At 41.2% G+C, this 27,195-nt stretch overlaps 1 protein-coding gene across 4 annotated transcripts in view; it reads left to right on the top strand.

The window, feature by feature from the left end:
* The window catches only part of ROCK1 (Rho associated coiled-coil containing protein kinase 1), a 146,065-nt gene that overhangs the window by 87,275 nt on the left and 31,595 nt on the right, over positions 1–27,195 (top strand). For all 4 annotated transcript variants that reach the window (XM_006139046.4, XM_075920910.2, XM_089776296.1 and 1 more), the window contains 12 exons: positions 3,257–3,323; positions 8,527–8,615; positions 11,400–11,448; positions 12,616–12,751; positions 14,072–14,163; positions 14,360–14,606; positions 16,302–16,408; positions 17,224–17,374; positions 18,821–18,981; positions 20,267–20,451; positions 21,103–21,172; positions 26,516–26,610. In XM_006139046.4, the coding sequence (XP_006139108.1) occupies positions 3,257–3,323; positions 8,527–8,615; positions 11,400–11,448; positions 12,616–12,751; positions 14,072–14,163; positions 14,360–14,606; positions 16,302–16,408; positions 17,224–17,374; positions 18,821–18,981; positions 20,267–20,451; positions 21,103–21,172; positions 26,516–26,610 (1,449 nt within the window). The remainder of the gene's footprint in view (positions 1–3,256; positions 3,324–8,526; positions 8,616–11,399; positions 11,449–12,615; positions 12,752–14,071; positions 14,164–14,359; positions 14,607–16,301; positions 16,409–17,223; positions 17,375–18,820; positions 18,982–20,266; positions 20,452–21,102; positions 21,173–26,515; positions 26,611–27,195) is intronic.

Raw genomic sequence — 27,195 nt, forward strand, 5'->3', positions numbered from 1 at the left:
AAATGTATACAGCTGGAATCCCATACAAAAGGCTGAAGATTAGTTTTGTGAGTGTCTCTGCAGAGTCAGAGGGGTGAAGTCAAAACCAGAGATCCCAGGGCATGGAAAGCTAAGTACAGGCCAAATTCACTTTATTCCCAAGATGATGTTTCTGGACTTTGCTTGGGGAATTTCTTTTAGCTCAGTTTCTAACTAAAAGATAAAGAATAGATTGAAAATCACCTCGTGTGCTAGAACAAATAAGGAATTTTCTTATTCCAACTTGTCAGTGGTGAAGGTAGTAGTTTCAGTACTTTACTTTGCCTATTAGCCTTTTTATTCTTTTGAAGTTTTTCAAAACACCAGCATTAAATTGATGTGGTGGTTTTTTTTCTGCCCATAAGATTTTAAACAACATCATTTCATACAAATAGCAATGCATACAGTTTGAACATGTCTGTTCAGTATTTTAGGTGGTGTTGGTAGCAACAATCGTTAATGGATGCTTAATTTCTTCTGTTATAAGACTCTGTTTTCGCTTGCTTGTAACGAAGTTTTTAGGGCTCCATTTCTGTCAGAGGTTGTAAAAGTCACAGATTCCATGACTTCCGCAGCTATTAGGGTGGCAGGCCTCAGGACCAGTTGCTTAAACAGCTCTAGGAACAACTACACCCTGTCACTGCTGAAATGGTTCTGCAGCCAACTGCTTGGGTGGTACCTCAGCCAGCCACTGCTGGAACAGTCCGAGCCCTGTGGCCAACTGCATTGGCCATGGCTCGGTCAGCCTGGGGCAGCTAGCCTAAGGACTACAGAAGTAGTGGCTGATGCAGCTGGCCCGAGAGATTTCCTGAGCAGTGGCTTCGGGATGGCCAAAGCAGCTGGAGCTTGGTGACTCCTAGCAGCAGTGGTTGGAACTGTAGGTGACCTGGGGCTGCCCCTCCAATGACATCCAGAGGGACAGTGAGTCCCCCAAGTGCTCACTCCACCCATGTCTGGAGAGGCAGCAGTCCCTCATGGAGCAGCAGCAGCTTGTCCCTGGGCTCCCATTCCCAGTGCTTACTTCCCCCCCCCAAAAAAAGATTGTCAGGTTTTGGGGTTTTTTTGCCTGTTATTTGTCCATGACTTTTACTAAAAATATCCATATTAAAGTTTAGCTTTACTTATAAGTTTTGCTGAACTTAGCTGTTGAGACATATTTTCCATGACAATGTATTCCTCAGGCATTTTTTTAACAGTTTGAGCAAAAAAATCAAGTTAGCTGTTTGAGAATGTGGTTAGGGAAAAAGTAAATAGTTTTGCCTGTGTTAAAATATATTACAGAGAAATGGTAGTGCATCTGTGCTTTGGAGCCAGGCCCTGAAATTTGGCTGGTGACTCAACTTTGTGTCAGATGCATGTTTTTCATCACTGTGGAAAATCTCCCCAAATTCCGGATAAATTTATAACCCTTTGAAAATAACAATTTAGATATGCTTACTAGTGATTTGTTAGAGGCTGGCAGCTAAATTTTCTAAAGATTGTTTGTGCTGTGCAAGCTTTATCTACACAAAGTATGTTACGTACAGGCAGTCCCCGGGTTACGTACAAGATAGGGACTGTAGGTTTGTTCTTAAGTTGAATTTGTATGTAAGTCGGAACTGGTACATATTGTAGGGGAAACTCTAGCCAAACATTTCTCCAGAGCTCAGTTTTATTCTCCCACACCTCACTTCCCTCAGTCCTTTATTCTCAAGCTGAGGTGTCTGCTGAGAAAAGCCGCTCTGTGTCTCCCTGGTCTGCTGGGCTGCGGGGGGGGCGCTAGCTTCGCGTCTCCCTGGTCTGCTGGGGGGAAGCAGCTAGTGCGGGGTTGCCTCACCCCGTTTGTAAGTAGGGATCCGATGTAAGTCGGATCCATGTAACCCGGGGACTGCCTGTATATGCCAGCCAAGCTGTGCACATGTCATTTGCACAGAGTGAATGATCATGCTTAGTCCTGGGGCTACAGGAACTGAGAACATCTTTCCCTGCAATTGTTCCTCCTGGCTGACAGGGACCACTGTAATGTGATACACAAGAATGAATAGTAGGAAAGCTATTTTTCCTGCCTTCCTAGTGCCTTGAGGTGGTGCTCAAGCTTTTTGGAGGAAACTGTCTGATTTTAATTGAAAGGAATAAGGAGCAAACTGGGGGTAGGAGTAGTCTGGGGTTGATCGGATAAAGCACAGGAGACCACTCTGGGGGTGATATTAGATGGAAACAGGGATTGGAATCAAGATGGGCATAAATAGTGAGCATAAGAAGGGATGGGGCGGAGTGCATAGCAATAAAAGATAGAAGCCTGAATGGGACAAATATGGGGTGGATGAGATGAGAATCACATGTAAGCACTAAGGATGTTAAGGAGTAGTTGACCATCTGATAAGCAAATGCTTATCTGATAGCCGAGTCAACTAGTCAATCCCCTCACCCCCCCCCCCCCCCGCTACCTCCATCCGATAGAGGCAGCAAAGGGGGAGGGGAAGAGTGGGTACTTCAAAGTGGTAGTGCTGCACAGAGCCCATACCCAGGCTCCATGCGGCGCTGCTGCTTTGAAATGCCCTGGTGGTATTTCAAAGTGGTGCAGCACAGAGCTGACCCTGGGCTCAGCTGTGTGGTACTGCACCTTTGAAACACCATGGCGGCGTTTCACAGCTGAGCCCAGGCTTTGTGCGGCGCTGCCCCTTTAAAACGCTGCTGTGGCATTTGCGTGGAGTCAGCTGTGTGGCATTTGAAAGCAGCAGCGCAACATGGAGCCTGGGATTAGTGGGGGACTCCAAGTCCACCGCTGACCCTGAGCTCCATGAGGGCTCTTCTGCTTTGAAATGCACAAGAGTCCCCATGTGGACGCCGCATGCAGCCCGAAGTGAGCAGAATTTCTTCCTGTCCCCGGACTGCACCTGGAGTTTCGCATTCCTTCTTTGAAATGTACAAGAGCCCCAACAGGGCTAGTAATTTACTCAATATTTTACATCCTTAATAAGCACTAGAGCACACACTTGTTGAAAATCGGGAATAGGACCTGGGATTCCTGAGTTGCAGTATCTCCTGAATGTGGTTTTCAAAAATTCTTGTTTTAACATTTGAGAAAAGCCAATACCTTTTTCCTAGTAAAATGGTAAAAACTGCAGATTTCTACTTAACACAAAGGAACTATGTTTTTAAAAGAAATGTGTTTACATCTTAACATAGAAAAAAGTGCTTGCGTTTGTTTTCTCATAACCTTGTTTTTAAATAATTTTAATTAAATATTTTGTTACAGGTATTTATCTGTCTCTGCAGAAAATTCAAATGACAACAGAACAAGCTCCAGTATAGACAAAAGCCTGGTATGTATTTTGAAAGTTTTGTGTAAACTGATAGTGCATAAACTGTATATTGAAATACTGAAGTAACTTTAAATTACATGAAATGGCTTTAGTGTTTTGAAATACGGGAAACTATTACATTTATTTTAATTATTTAGTCTGACCTATAGGAGCGGTCAGGAAAACAAAAATTTCAGTTCTGAAAAATGAATTGATATTTCAGAAAAAATTACCCCGAATCAGACTGAAAAATGCCAAGAACTCAGAATTTTCACTGAATTAAACCTCCACATGGGTGCCTTCTTTGCCGCTGGGGACTCTTGTGCATTTCAGTGAAGGCATCCATATGCAGCCCGGAGTGAGCAGGACTTCCAATTGGTCCCAGTCTGTATGCATTGTTCTGCATTCCTCCTTTTGAAATGTACAAAAGCCCCAGAGGAGACTCTTGTACATTTCAAAGGAAGAATGCAGAAGTGCCTATCGACTAGGCAAAAAACTATCCTATAACAAAATGCTTATTGACTAGCCTTTAACATCCTTACTCTGGATACCATTGGAGTCCCAGCTCCAGAGCAGCTTTGCCTCATGAGCTGCCAAGTAACCTTGAGAGCCTCTCAAGCTCCCCATCAAATAAGATACTGAGAGGCAAAGATTCCAAGATCTCAAGCTCCTTGCCAGGTGACCTATTGAACCTGGGAAGGTCCAGTTTCCAGGAAGGCGGTAGGGTGGAGGAATAAAATTAATCAGATTTCCATAGAAATTTTTGAAAAAAATAATCCATTGCTGCTGAATATCAAAACTGAAAATGTTCCATCAGAAAATTTTCTGGCAAGCTCTAACAGCTGTTGTGGTAGGCTTGGATGGCACTAGCAATATCCATACCTAAGCACATATCTGTAATTGTTCTATTACTATTTATTATTAATTAGATTGAAATACAAGGTGTTCTCCATACAGAGGAAGATAAAGAGTTGAATGAAAGAACAAAAAAAGGGGGCTACTGCAGAACTTGCTCTAATTTATGTCTATTTTTGATGACTTGATAGCAGTGGTTCTCAAAGTGTGGTCTGTGGAGGCTTGGGGCTTGTCCCTCTGCCCTCCTGTGCCGCCTGCCTGCATAGGATACCCACACCAGTGCTTCAACCATCCCGTCCCATTAGGTTGGAGTTCTAGTGCCTGCTTCCTACTGTTGGGGATGGGGTCTGGAGCCCTGAACCTCGTTGACTGGCTCTGGCTTGTGGGGGAAGGAGTAACCAGCTCCCACTGGCTGGGGAAACGGCAGTGCAGGAAATAGCTCGCCAGAAAGCTTTCCTTGCTGCTTTTATTAATGGGAGCAGCTGAGGGAGATGCTTGGGAGCAGTGGGGGGGTGCAGAGCCAGGTAAGCCCTCCCCATGTCACTCATGCCTAGACTCCAACCCCGTCTCACACATCTCTGTTGCCCAGGCCCCTCACCTCCATCCCAGTCCTGCATCCTACCTCCTGCCCAGACTCCCTGCTTATGCACCCATCTTCCTGCTCAGACTCTCCATCCCCAGCCTGCTCTTGCACCCATTTTGTCATCATGGATGATTGGTTGATGGTCCACGAAAATCTTGTGTTGAGCGGGGCTGGACTGTGGACCAAAAAGTTTGAGAACCACTGCCTTATAGTTCTTAAATACTGTATTACCTACAGATATTTCAGAGAAAGCAATTTCTCTTTCAAAGGAACAGGAAGGATTTCTTATAGACTTACAAGTTAAAAAGACAGTTTTAAACAATTTCTTACTAACTTATAATACACAACATATTGTAATACCTCGCAGCAGCAATAAAACAAAACTTTGTAAACAAAATCTACATAATTATATAAAACAAAGCTATAAAATAAAGTCTATGTAACTACTACTGTGTGTCAGGCCTACACTTAGATACAACATTGTAAATAGTATTACAAGTAAATGTAACACAAGATACTTTCTAGGTCTACCTGTGTAATTATGCAAGATGCTGTGTGCCTTCTGGGAGGAATTGAGTGCCTGCAATTTCCAGGGAATACACTAGGTTATGAGGATCTTCAGAACCTCATAGCATTTGACCTTAAGATTCTAAAGCAGAGGTCAGCAACCTATGGCATGCATACCATAAACAGCATGAAAGCTGATATTTCTGTGACATGTGGGGTGGGAGCTTATCTGCACCCTTTCCCACATGCAGTGGGGCACTTGTGCTGTGGCTTAAGCCTCAGCCACACAGCTGCATGCTGGAGCACCAGCTCTGACTTCCTACTGAGAGGAAGGGGCAGGAGAGGCACGCATGTGTCCTTGGGACTGCCCCTGCCCAGTCTGGGTATGCAGCTCCTGGGAGCTAAGAGGTTAAAACTCTAGAGAGCTTTTTTTTATTTGCTTTCTCCATTGTTGGCAGACTTCTCCAGACTCTCTCCTTGCCTTGGAATACAAAACAAAAACTGAAAAGTAACGAAAACATATATTTATTCTAACTGCTCAGTTTGTTGAGTTCTAGGCTTTTACTGGGTGGTATTTAGCCTTAGACTTTAGCCAAAACCTCTTTGATAGTTATTAGAAGAGAGGCTAAGGTAACTGGCTGCAGCAGCTGCTAGCATAGCATGTCTGGGCAGGCTTCTGAGGGAATTACACCATATAGGCACCCAGAAGCACAAGGCAGCCTGCTCCAAAGACAGCAGCAGGATTGAGTACAGAAATGCCTGGGCTACCCTCAGCAGTCGATTTGGACAACTATTGCTCCCCTTCACCAGCCTCCCCCAAAGGGCTCCCTTGAATAGTAATTATGATGAGAGATGGAGGGAAAAAAAGAGAAGAGTAACCTAGACTCACAGGAGCAAGTAGGCAGAAAGGAGCCCTTCATTTACTTCTAACTCCCATGCCCTTTCTTATCGAAGTCTGAGTGAACCTTAATGCATTAACCCAGTCTTATTTTTTGTGTGACTCAATCACGCAAAGTGGTTCTTCCATGTACAAGCTTTTCTGGGTCCCACCTTTTGTCACCCCAAATTATGAAGCTAGGCACCACCCATAAAGTCAAAGGGGTACAGCTTAGGAATCTTTTCTTTCCAGGGTCTCTCACATTCTATTGAGCAGAAGTAGGTTGGATTCTACCTTTAGATTTCCTTGTCATGCCTATTCCAACATCTCAGGATAGAGTCCACTTCCTCTGGCAGAGATTAGGGAACTCCATGGTATCTCAAAGCTTTGTGGCGAGTCTGATAAACTCACAGCATCCTGTCTTATCTAGATAGAGGACAGTTACAGAGCTCTTTTACTCTACCTCTGGATACATCAAAGCAGCCTATTTATGTGGAAGCAACATGATAAAACCAGCAGCAGCAGGCCAAACTTCTCAGTCTGTTGTGGAATATGAATTCTGTGTCCTTTTCATTCCATTGGAATAGCAAGAAAAGTCTAACAGATAGAAAAAGGAAGTGAGGAAACATCCTGCAGATGAAAAAACCTCACATTTCTCCCATTTAAGATATATAAAGTGTTAGAGTCTCTCCCCAAATATTAGATACCAGCAGAGCAGAGGAATAGTTCCTGTAGAAAGTATTCAGAAGGAGCATGGACAGGTGTCAGGTGGAACCTCCTTTCTCAATCCTACTATGCATCCTTATAACCTAATTTCTCAAAGCACAAATTCAGAAGGAAGTGAGGTGGGTGGGGATCAAGAAGAGTAGACCTTCGATCCCTCTTCCTGCAATAACTGATAGTTGTCTAACCCCTCAGAATACAGGAAGAGACCTGAAACAAAGCTCTTGCCCCAAAGTATTTTCATTCTGTTGTAAAAAAAGTCGTAGCACATCTACACTTTCCTTCAGACAACCCACCTGAGAAGTTGCTTGAGGAGGGTGACAGGATACATAGGAAAAACACTTGGATACTTGTCCTTTCAGGATATCAGTTGGAATTGTCGGTCCCTTTCTGTGTAGCTCTTAAAATATGAGGAGTGAAGACTTGGGGCTATGTCTAGACTGCAAGCCTCTTTCGAAAGAGGCTCTTTCGAAAGATACTTTCGAAAGAGCCTCTTTCGAAAGAGAGGGTCTAGACTGCATGCGGAATTTCGAAAAAGCAAGCCGCTTTTTCGAAAGAAAGCACCCAGTGAGTCTGGATGCTCTCTTTCTAAAAAGCCTGTTTGCTTTCAAGAACGCCTTCTTTCGAAAGAGCACTTTCGAAAGAAGGCGTTCTTCCTCGTGGAATTAGGTTTACCACCTTCGAAAGAAAAGCCGCATTCTTTCGATTTAATTTCGAAAGAATGCGGCTGCAGTCTAGACGCAGGTGAAGTTTTTTCGAAAAAAGGCTACTTTTTTCGAAAAAACCCCTGAGTCTGGACACAGCCTGGGAGAACCAACTAAGGTCAAACAACTGAAGAGACTGAAAATATTGAATGTCTTGGATGTATCTTGGTAGCCATTGTTTTATGGCAAAAAATAGATTTTGTGCCGTAACTTTATTGTACTAAGATACTCTGAAGTCCTTCATAATAGCTACAAAGTGGTCATAAAGTAGAATCTGTGGAAATTCTCTCAGATCAGCTAGATCTTTGAGGACTGAACAGCTTCCTCAAAGTAAAGGCTCCCAGTTCGGATTCTGCTTCCAGAGCTGTTAACAGGCAAAAGATTTAATAGAAAAAGATTTGTGGCTCTTCCTACCAGAGAGGGAAAAGGAATTTTTTATGTAATGCAAATACTGTATCCTATGTCTATTGCGATACTTGATCTTGGAAACACTTAAGCATACAACTGATTTTTTTTTCATGCGTTTTTAGCAGTACTATTTATGTACATAAAGTTTCATTTTTGGGCCCAGATGTTTGCATGATCAGACCTTACATAATTTTACATATTCTGTATAATGAATCATGAGTTGAGAGAGTACCAAAAGAATAAGTTGAACTTTGATTGAGAGATACTTTGCTCAATTTCTTTATTGCTACATTGTGGTGGTGTTTTCGCAATTACTGTATTTTAAAAACCTCAAGAAGGGAATGTTACTTTAATAAGCAACAGAACAGTCTTTACATTTTTCTTCCCATGCACCTACTGGTGCATGGAGTGGAAACCAGTCTCTTCCTTTCTCTCTCATTAAATGCTTAATATAAAATAGATTGACATCATTTAGCAAGTCCAGGCAAATGCTGGAATTTTTTCTACAGGCTTCATAGACTGTAGTGCATATTTTTAATATGTGCATATATATATATATAATTTAAGCTGGAAAATATGCAGAAAACTATCTATCAGTTGGAAGAGCAGCTTCAGAATGAAATGCAACTGAAAGATGAAATGGAGCAAAAGTGCAGGTAAGACTGAACTTAAATACATTTTCAGAATTCAATAATATAAAACATCAGCTATGTAAAAATACATTAAGGATAACAAGCATGATATCTGTATAACTACTGTAGTAATTCAGAGGTCTAAGAGTTCCTAGGCCACAAATTAAATGACTTGAAAATTATATCTCAGAATGTACATTTTCCTGTGTATTTAAAGAGGAAAGTGATTTGTTTGTGTTAGTATTTGTGAAACAGACAAATATCTTACCCCTGAATATTTGAAAGCTGTGGTGATTTTCCTTCAACTACCCTGATAGGTTTAACAACTCCTGCAGGACACAGCAAACCCATAGTTTTTTATATTCTTAAGAAAGCTATTTGCATCACATGTACTAAAATATTGGAGTTTAACATTGTCCAGAATCCTGGTATGTTAAATGCTGCTGTATTAGTGAAAGGTCCAATATGTGACTTTTATTGAGATAGATAGAAAACTGCTGCTCATATCTGTCAGAGTACTAAATTCTGTTATGTTCTTGAAAAAAATAAATATCTGAAAAATTACTGCCTATTCTTCCACATTCATCAACATGAGCATACAGTTGAAACTCTTGGCATCTGATAGTCATGGAACATAGTGTGCACACAGAGCAGTTGATCATTTTAGAAGAATTGCTGTCAGAAATGGCCTTAAGGGATTTCAGACCAGTCAGAGTCAGTCTCTCTCTCTCTCTCTCTCTCTCTCTCTCTCTCTCTCTCTCTCTCTCATATATATATATATATATATATATATATATATATATATATACACACACACACACACACACACACACACACACACACACACACACACACACACACACACACACACACACACACACACACAATCTTTTAGAGTACATCTCTCTTTGTGTCTGTCTGCAAGTCTGTTCAAGAACTCCACCTAAATGGTAAGAGCTAGAACCACCAAATTTGGTATGCAGCTTCCTCTTAAACCAAAGTCAGGGGTTGGTTGTGCCTTGAAAACACAAATTGCCAGGAATGGGACTATTTCCCATAACATGGAAGGGGAGGGAGCAGAGAGAGGAGGAATGCGAAAGGGAGGGACACAAAAATGGGGGGTATGCAATACTGAGAGTGGCCAGTGGGCCTGAGGCTCCACCATCTTGCTTGCCAGAACACTGTTAAAGAGCCTGCCTGCCCCCCCGAGTAGAGCCTGCAGGCTGTGAGTGTGTGTGGGGCAGCTGGAATGGGGGACTGGCCCCAGAGTCTGGCCACTCCACAGACTAGATTGCTGACTGCTGGAGGGGGGGGGGGCGTGTTGGAGGGAGGAAAGCCCCTGGCGCTTCCCCTCCTCCCCAGAAAGCCTGCAGATCCTGGGGGGAGAGGGTGCTGGAGGCAGCAGCAGCCCTCCTGACTTTGCACCTCCCTAACAGCTTGCAGGCCCCGGGGGAGGGTGGGGAACTTAGAGAAGGGGAAGTTGGAGTTAGGGAAGCCTTGAGAGCCTGGCCTCGCCCCACATAGCCTGCAGGCCATGGGTAGAGATAACGGGGCGGGGGGGGGGGGGGGGAGGAGGGTGTGTATGTGTGCTGGCAGGAGAGTCCTGTCCTGGCGTCTGGGAGGAGTTGTCACCACAGCAGTGCCACCCTCGCCACCACTGGTGGTCTGGGTAGGCCCCCCCACTACCTTCCTCCCTCTGCCTGAGCCCCCCCTACTTCCCAAACCCTGCCCTAAGCCACCTTCCTCCTACCCCACCTCACGCCCAAACTTTCACTCCACCCTTCATTTTCCTTCGTTTTAAAAAAAAAAGAGAGAGAGAGAGAGAGAGAGAGAGATCACTTCATTTACAGACTGAGTGATGCTAGGTACATCTGCTAGTACTATTTAATACATAGTGTGCACTTTTACACATGATCAATGTTTCACTGTCCAAATACTGACTACCTACTACATGATAGCATTTGGAATACTGAAAATATATTCAACAATTATATCCCTATAATCACACTGTCAGTGTGGATTTAGTAACATCAGCATGTCCTCTGATATCTCACTGTTAATAAATTTGATTACATATGTTGGTATAAACTGCTGTATATTACATGTCAGTTACTACTATGTCAATCATTATTGCTATAACTTTTTGGACAAAGGTAAATAATTAAAACAGGCGAACAGTTTGTTGTGGCCTAATGTTTTATAAAAGTTGGACAGATATACATATCAAATATATAGAACTGGGGGAAATCTTGCTGCAAAGTAATGGACATTCCATATTGCTGGCTGCTGAGTTTGTATTTCTTTTCTGAGGTGTTATTCAGCACTTCACTTTTTTGTGGGGCCTGGCGAGGCCTGGGAGTGTTCCCTCTCCAGGAGGCCAGGAGAGAGAGCCTGATTGGGAGGGTGAGAGGCCGGAGTTGGCTACAAGTGGCGGTGTGTGTGCGTCCGAGAGGCCAGGCTGGCATGATTGCTGGCCCTCCCTGGATTCCGGGAGGAGAGCCGGGCCTGCCTACCCCACAGATAGGGGGCTTGGCAAGTGTAGTGAGCAGGGGTGGCACTGCCTCCTATTTAGTACAAAAATCTCTTACTTTCCACATTTTTTTGTGGATTTAGGGACAGAATTTGACCCTTTGCATTTTTGGCACCCACTATAAACTACTTGGCATTTTTCAATTTAAAATATTTTAGAATGAAGCATCATGTATATAGTAAGCCTTTTTTAAATAATGGTCTTGAATAGTTTAACTATTGAAATGTATGAAATAAAGTATTAATCATTTATACATTAAAATAATTCATTGTTTATAGAACTTCAATCATAAAACTAGACAAGATAATGAAGGAACTGGATGAAGAGGTAAGTTGGTGTTTTTGTTAATCACAGAATATTTAACTGCTAGACGTTTATAATTTTCCTTTAAAAATTTGCACTCGCAATTTAAATTTGAGAAGAAATCTCCACAATACAAAACGCAAATCATTTTGGCTATATTTGTTATAAAAATGCAAAATGTAATTGTAGAATTAAATTTGTTTTTGCTTCTAGAATTCAAAACTACTTGCTGAATCTTAAATCTCGGCAGAATTCTCTGTTAGCCTCATTCTTCAGAATATTCAATATAATTTTTCAAAATCAGCTAGATTTCTATAAATCAGAGTGCAGATAATCCTGTAGCACATCATTATTCTGTGGTATTCATAAACCTAGTACAGTAAAACTCCGATGGTCCGGCATCTGATGGTCTGGCACTCCTAATGGTCCAGCACCATCAGGAACCCGGAAGTGCTCCGGGCAGCCGGACCATTGGAGCTGCTCTGCCCCCAGCTTCCCCGATTCAGCCTCTGCTAAAACTGACCAGCGGCTGAATCGGGGAAGCAGGGGGCAGAGCAGCTGGAGTGCTGCTGGTAGGTCCTGTAGCACTGCCCCTCGGCGCTATGGGACCTACCGGTAGGTAGCCAAGGGTCAGCACTACGGGACCAACCTGGCAGCACCCCAGCTGCTCTGTTGCAGGCGTCCCCGATTCAGCCGCTGCTGAAACTGACCAGCAGCGGCTGAATCAGGGACGCCTGGGGCAGAGCCAGACTATTGGAAGGGGGGGCTATGAGGAGTCTGGGGTGGCATCCCCCTCACCCCATCCCAGACCCCTCATAGCCCCCCCTTCCGATAGTCTGGCATATCTGATAATCCAGCACCCTCTGGGTCCTAAAGGTGCCGAATTATCAGAAGTTTACTGTAAACAGGAATTTTTTTGCTTTTGTGTGAAATGCAGTCATTGCAGTGATATGATAGCTTTAATGAGAGAGGAGCTTCAAAAGTGATTATGGGAATTATTAGATTCTGATCTGCAAACCTGCTGTTCATATTGGTCATCTTACTTGGTGAAATACTTGCCCTACTGGTTTCATTTGATCCAAGGTATCACCAGCTGAAGTCAATGAATTAGATTTACTGTACAGAATAAAGAAGTTTTTAAGATCATTCTGTAAAATGTGAATCGAAAATGCTGGTTTATTGTAATTTCAGGGAAATCAAAGAAGAAACTTAGAATTGACATTATCTCAGACTGAGAAGGAAAACATGCTGCTGCAACATAAAATAAATGAATACCAAAGAAAAGTGGAACAGGAGAATGAAAAAAGACGGAATGTAGAAAATGAAGGTAATCGATGTTACCCATGTGCCAGAAATATGGGCTTGAACACTACAATACAGTTTTATGAATAATGTGCTTTACTTCAGGTGCTTGTCCACGTTGATCCCAAATCAGGTTTGTGCACATCACATACACGGTTGTCTGAAACTTTTCCCCTAGCAGTCTCTGTAGGGTCAGCTAAGGGAGCTCCCTGGAGTGGCGCTGGTATATGGCTGACCCACACCCACCAGTTCCTTCTTACCGTCCATGCTGGCTTTGGAACATTGCTCGCTTCCTCTGTGAGTGTGCCATACCCTAGGTTGAGTTCAATAGTTCATTTTCTTCTCGATTTCTATCCTAAGCCACATATTAATTCAAGGCAACAGCTGCTACACTCACTGGATGTGTGTAGAGTGCTTGCTTTTACATTGAGTGCAAGAAACCTTTAAGAAAGTCTTCACAGCTTTTTGTGGCAGTTGTGGACTGCATGAGAGGTCTTCCTGTTTCTTCTCAGTGCATTTCTTTGTGGATCACAGAATATATCCATAAATACTCTGAGTTAGCAGATTCCTGCCCTGGCGATTGCCACCTAGTTCATGAGGGCCTTGTCCTCTTCTATGGCCTTTTTAGCCCAGCTCTTGATTCAGGACATCTGCAAGGCACCTATCTCTTCCTCAGTGACCACCCATTGATCACCAGGCTTGAAATGACGCTGCAATTTGTAGTGAACTAACTCAGATTCGTAACTGTACTTTGAGATGTGTTCACATCGGTTCCGATACCCATCCTCCTGCCCTTCTATCGGAGTAGCCAGCAAGAAGGAACTGAGGGAGGGTGGGTCAGCAGGGTGATATATTCCAGCTTCAGTCAATGGTGCTCTCTGACTGATCCTTCAGAGGCTGATAGGGGAAGGTTTCTAATAACTGTGTACGCAGTGTGTGCACATGTAAATTGGAATGGACGTGAACAGTACATCTTGAAGAAAAATGGTTATGAAAGGTTAGTAATTTTTTTTTTTGCATTTGAAATGTCAGAATAGGGTTTTTTGTAAATACTGACTGATAAAAAGATTAATCCTTTTGTCATAGATATAAAAGGAATGTAGCCTTTTATGTTTTTGATATTTGAAATATCAGATTCTGCCTTTAGATGTATGCATGTGGCGTTCCTAATAATTTGTGTGATAGTGAGATATATATATTCAAGAACAAAATTTGGCCTCAAGAATTTAAAAGGAAATATCCTAATTATTAATGCAGAAATGTCTAGTAATGTCTCAAAGATTTTCTGTTCTGATCTGCTAGGGAAATTGAATTCCTTATTTAATACTCTTATTTCTGTATCTAGTGTCCACATTAAAAGATCAGTTAGAAGACTTGAAAAAAATTAGCCAGCATTCACAAACTACAAACGAGAAGATGACTCAGATACAAAAGCAAGTAAGTGATTGCTTTTCAATGTTTTCATTGTTCGTTCAAATTTGTCATAGACCATTGATTATGTATGTAACAAAGCCGAATCTTGAAAACGAGTAGTCCTTAAAGACTAACAAAAGACATATATATGTGTATATATATGAATTTGTTAATTATTACACTTTGAATGAGAGAATCTTTCCTTTTTTTATACTAATAGCTAGAAGAAGCCAATGATTTGCTAAGGACAGAATCAGATACAGCAGCGAGATTGAGAAAGAGTCATACAGAAATGAGCAAGTCCATAAGTCAGTTAGAATCCTTAAATAGAGAACTTCAGGAAAGAAGTAGAGTTCTAGAGAGCACAAAATTGGAAGCGGAAAAGAACAATTTTCAATTGCAAGCAGCATTGGAAGCAGAACGAAGGGACAGAAGTCATGGATCTGAAATGATTGGAGATTTACAAGGTAAATTCCATGCACAGCAATTTTTTAATGTTGCTGTAAATATTTATTTTTACCAAAATCAATTTTTATATCTTCACTATGTTGCTTTATACTATTCTCTATAGCTTGGAAAAGATGTACCATCAGTTTTCAGGGAATTTAATTTTATTCATTTAGTCTAGCAGAGCAGTAATCCGCATATGAATTGCGTATCTCTGGAAGGCTAATACTTCAGGGAATTTTAAAATATGGTTTAAGGTATCAAATGTCTTATTAACTCAGGTACATAATTCTTTTGTGGTTTAAATTTGGGGCTAAGAGGGAAAGCAGTATATTGTGGACAGCAGCAATTTTCCCCTTACCGTTCTCCTACATAATTTTTCTCTCTATGGATCTTAATTGCTTTAGAGCAATGTTTATATATTCTAGCACAGTGACATAGCAGAGGTAATACTGTAAATTATCCAAAGGCGCACTATTCACTTGGAGAAGAGTAGGTATTCTGCTTGTTCCTTAGAGTTAAGGAGCAGGTTTTTCCTTTTGGTATATATTAGGGTTTTGCAGCAGGAGTAGTGGTAATTGTATTTTAGGATGCAGAATAATAATCCACCCTCTCTTTTTTCCAAATGTCTGAGTGGTAGAAATATCAGAAATGTCCAGACAATTTGGAGAGTTGCGTATTTAAGAAATATATTAAATTCTCTAGTCCAAGATAGTCACAATGAGAGCAAGTGACAACTCACTGAGACAGCTCAATAGAACAAATTGATTTCAGATTAATTAATTTAGACTTTTACTGGGGTAAAATGTAAGAGGGCAATTTAGCCAACAGAAGAAAAATAAATATGTTCAAAAAGTCAGAGGGGCAAGAGGAAGTTCTCCTGTACACTTTGAAGCAAACCTAACTGATGCAGTGTTAGAGCTACACAGCACTTAAGGCAAGCATGAAAGGGTAATCTTTTTCAGAGTTCCTGAACTGTACATACCAGGATTTTCTGCTGGTATCTAGCCAGAGAGTTCCACAATAAATTTGCGCACACTATTGCCAGTTGTTAACAAGCAAATCTTTGACAACTAAACACAGCATTGAAATTCTGGACGAAAAAGTGTTTTCTTTTTCACATCATTTAGTCCTCTAAGAATTCCTAGGACACTTTAAAAAAACAACTATGATTATCATGCAGTGTTTCAGGTAGACTGATATACTTATGAGCGATGTGCATACACACATGTAAGGTATGACATTTTAACACACAGTAATACAAGTGTCCAAATTACAGTTGCAATTGGAAACTTAATATGTTATTGACTTTCTGTTTAAAGTCTCCAGTTTACGCTAAAGTAGCTTCCTGAGATGAGACAAGCTGTTTCAAACTCAAGATGTCAATTTTGTGCAGTGATCTATAGGTTAAAAATAATTCCTTTTTCTCTGAAGAGCGTCTTCAGTGTGTACATTATTTTATTTAGGTTTATATACTTTTGCAATATCATCTTGTGTTCCCAGATGAAGTAGAGGCTCCATTGTGTTGTGGACTGAATCTACCCATGTTAATGTCCTCAGAAATTGTGGCTATTGTGGCTCATTTTGTAATGAGACATGTATTAATGAAAGGAAGCATCTATATATTAATAGTTGGTCAAAATAAAATCGAAGTCCTGTTTCTGCATCTAGGCATTGAGGCTGAATTTGAACTATTTTTAATTTGTGTATGCTAGCTCGGATTACATCTTTACAAGAAGAAGTAAAAAATCTTAAAAATAATCTTGAAAGAGTGGAAGTGGAAAGAAAACAGGCACAAGACTCACTTAATCATTGTGAAAAGGTAAGATAACTAATAATACATAGTAATTAAAGAAAATGCATCTTACTGGCTGTGGTCAGAATATAATCATGCATTGAATTGTTTTGTATTGTGTAAATAAATCACAGCTTCTTTGAGTGTGCCAGTATGGATCCCACTCTGGACACGCATGCATCTCCTATGTGAGAATGGACCTTTATTCTTGATCTGAGGAGACTCAGAAAATACATAATCCAGTCTGAGAATGGTAATGTGTGCCTGCATTGCTCCAAGCTCTTTGGTGGTTTGTTGTTTTGGACTTCCAGGATGGTATCCTTACATAATGCCATCCGTCTGGCCCATCGGAAGTGCCTAAGGTTAATAGTGGGGATCAGCCACTCCTAGTTCAGGGTGTTGCCTTTCACACTCTCCATGGCGCTGAGGGCAACATATTTAAGAAAACATGGCATTTACACCTGTTCCTATGTAGATGATGGACTGATCAGAAGCAGGTTCCAGCAGGAGATGAGAATGGCCCTGGATTGTGTTTTCTTCTTGTCTCACTTTATGAATCATAGCCTGCTAAATAAAATGAGTGATTTTTCTTCAAAGACTTCTTTACCCCTTTTATGCCTTGTTTTTAAATACCTAAAAAAGCATGGTATAGTACACACTATTAATATTGTGACTTGTGAATAAACAAGCGTGACATCTTTTTGTTGTTGTTGTTGTTGTTGTTGTTGTTGAAGGAGGAAAAGAAAACGTGGGTTCCTTTCATGGCCTTGTAAAATACTGCAGAATTTCATTTACAGTTCTGTTTTAATAACATATTGGGTTTTTTTGGTCCTGATTTGCAGGAAAAGAATAATTTAGAAATAGATTTAAACTATAAACTCAAAACATTACAACAGCATCTGGAACAAGAGGTCAATGAGCATAAAGTGACTAAAGCTCGGTTAACTGACAAACATCAGTCAATTGAGGAGGCAAAATCAGTTGCAATGTGCGGTATGTATTTCCTTTTAGTTTCAAATAGACTTTATTAGTGCTTAATATTTTATTTTCCTAATTCCATTATAATGGCAATTTTTTTAACGCAGTGTTTGTAAAATCAGCTTTTAATCCTTGATGTAGGGAGAGCATAGATGCATGTCAAAATTTAAAAATCTACATAATGCAATACATTATTTAAAGATTCCGGGCTATCTTGTTAGCTGGTGTGAGTCAGCATAGCTCTGTTAATATCAGTGTACTATACATTTGATAATCCTGTATTGTTTATATCTTTAAGTTAAGGGAAAGTTATTTATTTATAATTTCACTGCTTCGAAGTTTTCACCACACATGACTTGTCCTCATCCACCTGCTTCCCCTCAGAGTTTAGAGGCTTGGTCACCGCTACTGATCGGGTCACTAAAAGTTCAATTGGCAGCACAAAGGGGCTAAGGCAGGCTCCCTTCCAGCCCTGGCTCCATGCAGCTCCCTGGCTTATAGGCACAGTGGTGGCAATGGAGGGGCCATGCACTGTGAGAGCTCCTCAGCTCCCATGGACAAATGAGAGCTGTGGGGGCAGCTCCTGCAGGTTCAGGCGGCATGCAGATTCCCCTGGCCCTTACTCATAGGAGCCAGACATGTCTGTAGCTTCCAGGTAAGTGCTGAACACATGCAACTTGCACCCCAAACCTCCTTCCCCAGCTGTGTAATCCCTCCTGTAGCCCGTACCTTCTCCAACACCAATCCCCTGCCCCAGTCATGTGTCATCTCCTATACCCCACCCCAGAGCTAAAATCCCAACCTCCTACCCCACCTGTGAGCCCCTCCCCCCACACACAAACGCACTGTGAATCCCTTAGTCCCAGCCTGTAACCTACTTCTACACTCCAAATTCCTCATCCACAGCCCCATTCTGGAGTTTGCACCACCTCACACATTCCAACTCCCTGCCCCAGCCTGGTGAAAGTGAGTGAGGGTGAAGGAGAGACAGAGGGAGGAAGAATGGAGTGAATAAGGATGGAGCCTCAGAGCAGGGTTACCAAGTTAGAAACTGTAATGTGTTCATACGCTTCAGGATATTTTTTGCTATTCAGTCTTCTCCAAAAAAATTATTTGATTGAATTTCCAAATGGCTGCTGTTGGCAGTTAGTGGACTGACAAGTAGCTGTCTGTATGAGGGATGTAATTTACTGATATTCACTATCACTATCCCTCTGTTTGTTGAAACAGTATTATGATTTTGTTCAGTGGTAGACTAGAGATGCATTCTCATCTGGCTGTGAAGGATTTCTAACATCTCAGCCTTGGGAGTTTAGGTTGTAGAAATCCTGTGTTAAATCCCAAAGAAAGAATATTTAAGAAAGGCATGGTCAAGCAAACACATTCTTAGAAGTACCATGTTTGTATTTTTGCATATATACATTTTTATTGTGCTGTTAATTGCTTTCGTTTCCTATTTAGAAATGGAAAAAAAAGTGAAGGAAGAGAGGGCAGCAAGAGACAGAGCAGAAAATCGAATAGTTCAGATTGAAAAACAATGTTCCATGCTGGACTTTGACCTGAAGCAGTCTCAGCAGAAACTTGAGCACCTCATTGAGCAAAAAGAGAGACTAGAGGATGAAGTAAGCAACATTTGCATTGTTACCTATCATATTTTCTGTGTAAAAGACAAGTGGGGAAAAAAAATCTATTTAAATTGAGATGTTTATGTAGCATAATGCAAAAGAATATGACTCTACTAAGAAATGTCACTTAAATGGTCAAATGCCATATCTTTCAGTCTTCCTAATAAGAGCTGTGCATTAACAGTGAGCTTATTTCAGACATGAAGTCACAGGGGTCCTATGTAATATAGATATGCAGGAAATAAGTTTTGCAGAGTTTATGGGTGTCAGAGTGGCTAGCATATTTTCTTATGCATTATCAAAGCCATCTCTATATTACTGAAGGATATACTATTTATTCTATCTGTTCTGTGTATTAAAGGACTCTAAGCTGAATTGCAAATGTTAATGTTTCCATATTAATGTTATTTAACCAGATCTGACATTTGACATATTGTAGTCATGTATGCTGTTATCCTTGCATGGCTTAATATATAATGTTTCTATTGTGGGAAGCTAACTTGTTGGTGTCCTGTCTCTCTTTGTGTTTTGAGCTTTTACCTGGTTGGTAATTTTTAAATTTCATTTTATTTTTATTTTTTTAAATATCTTTTCTGTGAGTTTGAACATGCTTTCACATTGCACTTGCAAAATAGACATTTTGTGTGATCTGAATTTGCATCCTTCAAAATGAGTGTGCAAAACTTGATCCCAGGAACACCAGTTGAAAGTTGTTGTAAGATACATATGAGCTAGTTATTTTTTTAAAAAAAATTATTGTTGTTGTCATCCCTGTGATCCTTTCAGATTAAATTGGAAGAGTCAGTCTGAAAACCTTTCTGCTGGGCCATGATATCTGCAGTTCAAATTTTAGACCACTCAGAGAAGCATAATTTCTAGGGTAAAAAAGAGACAAAACTTGTAAAAGCTGAATTCTACAAAGAATGGGGATTTGTCAAACTACTTGGGTCTCATCCACTATCCCCCTTAGGGCTGAGAAGATGAGAGTGAATTCAGACCTTACTCTTGAGCCTGTTACAAAAGACACTATGGCTGGAAACAAGGACATTTTTAGGCCAAAATATAGACCAAAATCTATAAGAGAAACTGGTTTCTATGATACTGTACTCAAGTCATTTTGGAGGCTATTTTGAATATTTAAATACATTATTTCACGGATAAAATATAGGAAATGGTTATTGTTGATATAAAATAATGCATATGAGAAACATTACTTTCAACAAAATTTAGGAAAATATTTGGAAAAACCATTTTAAATTTAAATGATTTATTATACCATTAGGTTAAGAATCTAACACTTCAGCTGGAACAAGAGACAAATAAGCGAGTAATGACACAGAATGAACTGAAAATGCAAGCTTTTGTGGCAGACAGTTTGAAGGGTTCTGAGAAGCAGCTGAAACAGGAGATCAATACGTTGTTGGAAGCGAAGAGATTATTGGAATTTGAGTTGGCTCAACTCACTAAGTAAGTAGAGCTCTGCCATAAAATGAAAACCCCTTTTTTCATGTTCATGTATTTTGTCACTTTTTTCCAGAACCCCCAAATAATTGAGTATTGGTATTATTTTTTGAAAATGTGTGTCTGTGAAGATGTATATTTATTTATAGCGTTAGGATGTTTTTTTGTGTACTTTCCTGATACTTCTATGCTTACGCTTGGCCAGCCTCACTGGAGCACTTGAAGTGCCTGTCCCCAAAACTACCATTTGAGACTTAAATTTTTAGACCACCCGTTGAAGGATAACTGAGCTTCATGACTGGGTACATTTTTTTCTCCTTAAAAACATTCCTCCTCTTGCTTATTTTTTTAGTTTGACAGGATACAGCAACAAGAATATCCTTCCTTTAGTGAACCTCTGCCGTATAGTCTAGAGGTTGAAGACTGAAATAAAGTACTTTTCTCAGCACTGCTTCCCATCTAAATTACTCATTATGGTACCATAATTTATATTGTTAAATCAGAATCTTAAGATAAGGTTTTCATGAATTACAGGTTTATAGTTTACAGGTGCTATGTGAGTAAGGTAGTGAGTGCAAATGATGGAAAAAATGCTGTGTTTAAAGGTGCACGTGTCATGGATGGCTTTTGTATGAGGTTTTGTTTTCTCTCTTTTAGGCAGTATAGAGGAAATGAAGGTCAGATGCGGGAACTTCAGGATCAGCTTGAAGCTGAACAGTATTTTTCGGTAGGATAAACAAAGGATAGTTTTGTTTTAATAACTTTGACTTTGTACCTCAGTGCCCAGGCATAAATGAGTGATACACAAAATGCTACTAAAACACGCACACAAATCAAGCTAACAAGATGAAAGATTGTGCTATATGTATATTAACAATCATAAATACTGTATTGGATCTATTACTATTTTGTTTATATGATTTAGTGGGCAGCAACATTTTGTATTCCACTTAAGTTGTACTTCAAGAGTTACGCAGCATCACTTGGGTCCTTAACTCAATTAACTTTAGTTTTTCTTCCTTTAAATAATTGTGCTGGGAATGAGGGTTCAGTATATGAGCTTCTGGGGTATATGGGCTACCCCAGTCCTCTTACTGCAGCAGCTTGGGGCCAGGTGAGAAGCACTTCTCCATGCTGCTGCAACTCCAGTGGGCACAGCCTGGGGAGGGATGCATATCCCCAGGCTGGGGCAGGTCCAGGTGTGTTTCCCCTGTGCTCCCCAGCTGGAGTGAGGAGTACAGCAAACTGTGCTCTTTCTTCTCAGGGGAACAGACAACAATGTTCCAGTACAAATTATGGATGGAGGTGATTCAGCCCTGTTTTCTCCCCCAAAGGGCTCTTGGGTAATGGGAGGCTTGGGGCTGAGGTAGTCCTGGATGTGGGCAGAGCCTTTCAGCTGCCAGTTGATTCTGTTTTCTGAATGGTTTTATGAGAAGCAATCCCATTCCAGGAACATTTAATTTTCCTGGCACAACCAAATCCTTACCTTGTTTTAAATTACGATAAGAGGAAGCTGTATACTGAATTTGGTGATCCTAGCTTTTTCCGTTTAGGAGTAGTTCTTGGACAGACTGACTCACAGACAAACTCTCTCAGATATATTAGATTTGAATTTGTCTAGCTTTTGCTTCTACAACAGGTTCTTGTTATGCCATTCTCCTCAAAGTTAGAGCCCTCTAGTGCCCAGTACTTTCTCCTCATGAAAATAATTATATACTGCATTCCAGTCACATTCTTTATGTCTTTCTTTCTGCCTTTTTAAAGTAAATGCTAGAGGGCTGTGCCTCCTGCTCACTATGCTCACCAACCCCCCTCTCGTGGGAGGTAGGCAATCCTGACTGTCCCACTGTATCAGCCCATACTCCTTCCCCACAGCCGTGCCACTCTGAACCCCTTCTTCCTCTGCGCCCCTCCCACCATGTCAGCTGGGCCCTTTCTCTCACCCCCCGCCCCTTTGGCTGTGACCTAACCCTAACTCCTCTCCCAACTGTGGTGGTCCGCGCACTCTCCTCCCTTCCTTTAGGAGGGCTGCTTTGAGGCCTCGCAAGCCCACGTGGCAGCCGAGCACTGCGGAGGGAGGAGGCAGGCGGGACGCAGAGTTGACATGATGACGTCACTCTGCCGTCCTGCAGGAAAAGATTTTTTTCTCTAATATATTGAGAGAGATTGAGCTTTGAGTCTCTCTGTGTACAGTATTTTATCTGGCCTCCAATAACTTGAGGTTTTGTTCTGCACCTTCTCCAATTTTTCAACATTCTTTTTTATAATGGACAGCAAAGAGATGCACAGTAGTTCAATATCAGTCTCACCAATGTCATATATGTATAAGGCAATATTAAGTGATGATTCCTCTTCGAGTGGTCCCCATGAGTGCTCCACTCATGGTGTCGGGCTCGTCCCGCACCGCAGCTCGGATGCTTTGTTTAGCTGTTTTCAGCCGGGTGCGCAGGATACAGCTCGTGCCGTTCGCACTCTTTGATCTTCGCGCACACCCGGCTTCCCTGTCAGTTCCTCTTAACCGTCCCTGAACGCAGACAGAGCTCTGATCTTTTCCTCACAGCATTTCTCCTTCCCTCAGGGAATCTGTAGTTAAATAGTTAATTGTATATAGTTAGATTACCTTTATTGTTCTTTGATCTTGTTTACTGAATTAAAAAAAAAAAAAGGATACCTCTTCATTTAAACCGAGGCTTACAGCCACTTCCCACTGTTAACAGCTGAAAGAGCAAGAACAAAACCACAAAACAAAAAAACCACTTTGTCTCAGGAAGAAACTGATCAATAATCATGCCTGGGTCTCCAGGCTTCAAGAAATGTGGCCATTATGGTGAGCCAATGCCTCTCTCAGACGGGCATTTGCTTTGTGTGCGTTGCCTGGGGGGAAGCCACACTCCCCACAAGTGTGGGCACTGTGCGAAAATGACAGCCCGAATTCGGCGAGATAGAGAGATAAGGCTGAATGGGTTTCTACTTGATAAAGCGCTGGACTCCAGGACAGAAAATGTTGAACAGAGGGGGAGAACCCCTTAACAGAGGATCTCTTCCCCGGATCTGAGGGAGAAGAGGCAAAGAATCTCCCCAGCCAGATCCCTACCATCCGATTATATTGGTGGTAGGTGACTGAGTAACTTCTCATAATCCTCTCCAATTTTTCAACATTCTGCCTATTTGTGTATGTGTATTACGATAGTCTGTAATTACATGATTTCATACAATTTCTTTTTCCTGTAGGACATGTGCTGCTTTCACTAGACAAGTTGAATATGTAAGGAGTGGAATTAAGGCTGAATAGACAACTGTAAATCTGGCATTTCTTATCTATTGAATACTTGGCTTTGCAATCAAAATGTTTAATATGCCTTTTTGTATGTAATATTATACCGACTTTGTTCAAATGGCTCTTCATGCCCACAAAACCTGTTCCTTTAATACACGAGATTCTTGATTCATAATTGGGCCAGTCAAACCAAACCATCTTTAAGTTAAATGCTCTTTATCAGAAGATTTTCAGTGTGTTGCGCTTTGTTTGTGGTGTAGGTTAATACTTGTCTACTCCTGCGTCACAGAGAGATCCATTGTCTACAGCCAAGCACGTAGGTACAACCATATTTTCTCCAGCCCCTCAGTCAGAGACCAACACCTACAAAATCTTCAACAAGCATTCTTGAAACTGATACCCATACGAGGAAGTAAGGAAACAGATCAATAGAGCCAGAAGTGTACTCAGAAGCCTCCTGCTGCGGGACAAGCCCAAAAAAGAAACCAACAGAACACCACTGGCCATCACCTACAGTCCTCAGCTAATACCTCTCCAACGCATCATCAATGATCTACAACCCATCCTGGACAACAATCCCTCACTTTCACAGGCCTTGGGAGGCAGGCCAGTCCTTGCCCACAGGCAACCTGCCAACCTGCATATTCTCATCAGCAACTATACACCGCACCACAGTAACTCTTAACTCAGGAACCAATCCCTGCAACAAACCTCGGTGCCAACTCTGCCCACATATCTACACCAGCGACACCTAACCAGGACCTAACCAGATCAGCCACACCATCACTAGCTCATTCACCTGCACATCTACCAATGTAATATATGCCATTGTGTGCCAGCAATGCCCCTCTGCTATATACATTGGCCAAACTGGACAGTCCCTACGCAAAAGAATAAATGGACACAAATCAGATATTCGGAATGGCAATATACAAAACCCTATAGGTGAACACTTCAATTTCCCTGGACACACAATAGCAGATTTAAAGGTAGCCATCCTGCAGCAAAAAAACTTCAGGACCAGACTTCAGAGAGAAACTGCTGAGCTTCAGTTTATCTGCAAATTTGACACCATTAGCTCAGGATTAAACAAAGATTGTGAATGGCTATCCAATTACAAAAGCAGTTTCTCCTCTCTTGGTGTTCACATCTCCAGATCAGCTGCTAGAAGTGGGCCTCATCCTCCCTGATTGAATTTACCTCATTATCTCTAGCCTGACTCTGGCCTGCATATTTATACCTGCCTCTGGAAATTTCCACTACATGCATCTGATAAAGTGGGTCTTTGCTCACAAAAGCTTATGCTCCAATACATCTGTTAGTCTGTATTGCTACAGGAGTCCTTTTTGCACAAAAAAAACCCTTTTGCGCAAGAGCCGTTCTTCCTCATTTTGAGGGGGTTTTTACGCAAAAAGGCGCCATCTACATAGTGCTTTTTTGTGCAGAAACCTCTTGTGCAAAAGGGAAAGGAAGAGGAAATGCAAATGAGTGTGGCATGTGCAAATGAGCGCTCTATTTGCATTTGGTCTTCCACAAGAGGCTCGTAGTTTAGACGAAGCCTAAGGAGATATGATAGAGGTCTATACAATCATGACTGGTATGGAAAAAGTGAATAAGGAAAAGTTATTTACTTATTCCCACAATATAAGAATTAGGGGTCACCAAATGAAATGAATAGGCAGCAGGTTTAAAACAAACAACTGGTAGAACTCCTTTCCAGAGAAGGCTGTGAAAACCAGGAGTTTAACAGTATTAAAAAAAAGAGCTAGATAGCCATTGATTGCCTAACCTCCATGAATCTATTAGCCAGGATGGGTAGGAATGGTGTCCCTAGCCTGTTTTTCTGGAGTTGGGTGACAAGGAAGGGATCACGTGAGGATTACCTGTTGTGTTCCCTCCCTCTGGGGCATCTGGTATTGGCCACTGTCGGCAGACAAGATACTGGGCTGGATGAACCATTGGTCTGACCCAGTATGACCATTCTTACGTTCTTATTCCTAAAATGATCTCAGAATTCCACCTGAACCAGTCTATTACCATACAAGTTTTTTCCTGAGGCCATCCTCATTGCCTGGAGAAAACAAGCTTCATACTCTGGATGCTTCCAAGGTCTTGCTTTATTACCTGGATGGGATCAAGTCCTTCATATTTTCTCTTTCTGTCTCTTCTTGGCTTTGTCTGGTGCATCAGCAAAGTCAAAGCAGAACATTCCAGAGAATCTCAAACAAAATACAGGACTATGTAGCAATTTAAAGACTAACAAGATGGTTTATTAGATGATGAGCTTTCATGGGCCAGACCCACTTCCTCAGATCAAGCAAAAGTACAGTATTTTTAATCTGATTTTTCCCCCTCCATTTCATGAATTCCTATAATTAAACAAAGAAACATTAATTGGCATGATCTGAATTCTTGGCCATATTTCTTCAGAATGAAATGTTTCTTTTAAGCTTACAGGTTTATAATGCTCTTTTTAACATTTGTATTACCCTGGTACCTAGGGATCCTGGTCAAGAACCAGGACTCCATTGTGTAATGTTGTGTCCAAACAATAAAAATATATCCTCTGCTCCCAAGAGCTTGCCATCTAAGTATAAAACAAGAAACAATAGGTGAATACAGATAGACGGGGAGTATGAAGAAGCAATGAGACCATATTAATCGGCAGCAACTGCAGTGATATTAGTGTACTATGTGTCTGATTGTTGTAAATTTTTTTTGTAGGAATCACAGCAAAGGAGAGTTTTAAGGAGGGATTGGACTAATGATATCTTTCTAATGCTTCTCTCACAGACACTTTACAAAACTCAGGTTAAAGAGCTTAAAGAAGAAATTGAGGAGAAGAATAAAGAAATTCAAAGAAAAGTACAGGATTTTCAAAATGAAAAGTAAGTCTATTTTATATTTTCAAGCAGAAATACTTTTACTTTACATAGTAATGTGATATCAATATTGAAACCCTGAATCCAGGATAAAAAAAATAAAATGCTGTAGTAATGCTGGAAAATGACTACTTATAAAAATATAATAGGATTTGTAATATGATAAATACATAGGATGTTACTCACATTGATTGATGATTAAGGATGGAGTCAGGACTTACATTTATTTTCTTGGACTAGGTTTGGGGGTTTTGAAGACAATTATTATTAGTCCTGAGTGTTTAGAAATGTGTGAAAAATTGTTTGTTGTTTCCATAATTTATTTGTGAGACTCCTCCAAAAATGTTAGCCTGGTAATTGCCTATAGGTTTTGAGCCAATAAATACTTTTCAGACAAAGAATTTTAATGGAGACTAGAGGTCTGTGCTTGCTGAGCTTGCCAACCCCGGCTCTCCCCCCCCAGCCACTGTGGAGAGCTGGGCTTACAGCTGTGCTAGTCCAGGTCCTTTCTTCCTCCCCCTTCCCTCCCGCCCAGGGCCCTTCTCTCCCTCCCCCCACCGCCCGGGCCCCTTCTCCTTCCCCTGCCATGCC

This window comes from Pelodiscus sinensis, chromosome 2 (genome assembly GCF_052426305.1).
Source record: "Pelodiscus sinensis isolate ZL-2025 chromosome 2, ASM5242630v1, whole genome shotgun sequence".
Lineage (NCBI taxonomy): Eukaryota > Metazoa > Chordata > Testudines > Trionychidae > Pelodiscus > Pelodiscus sinensis.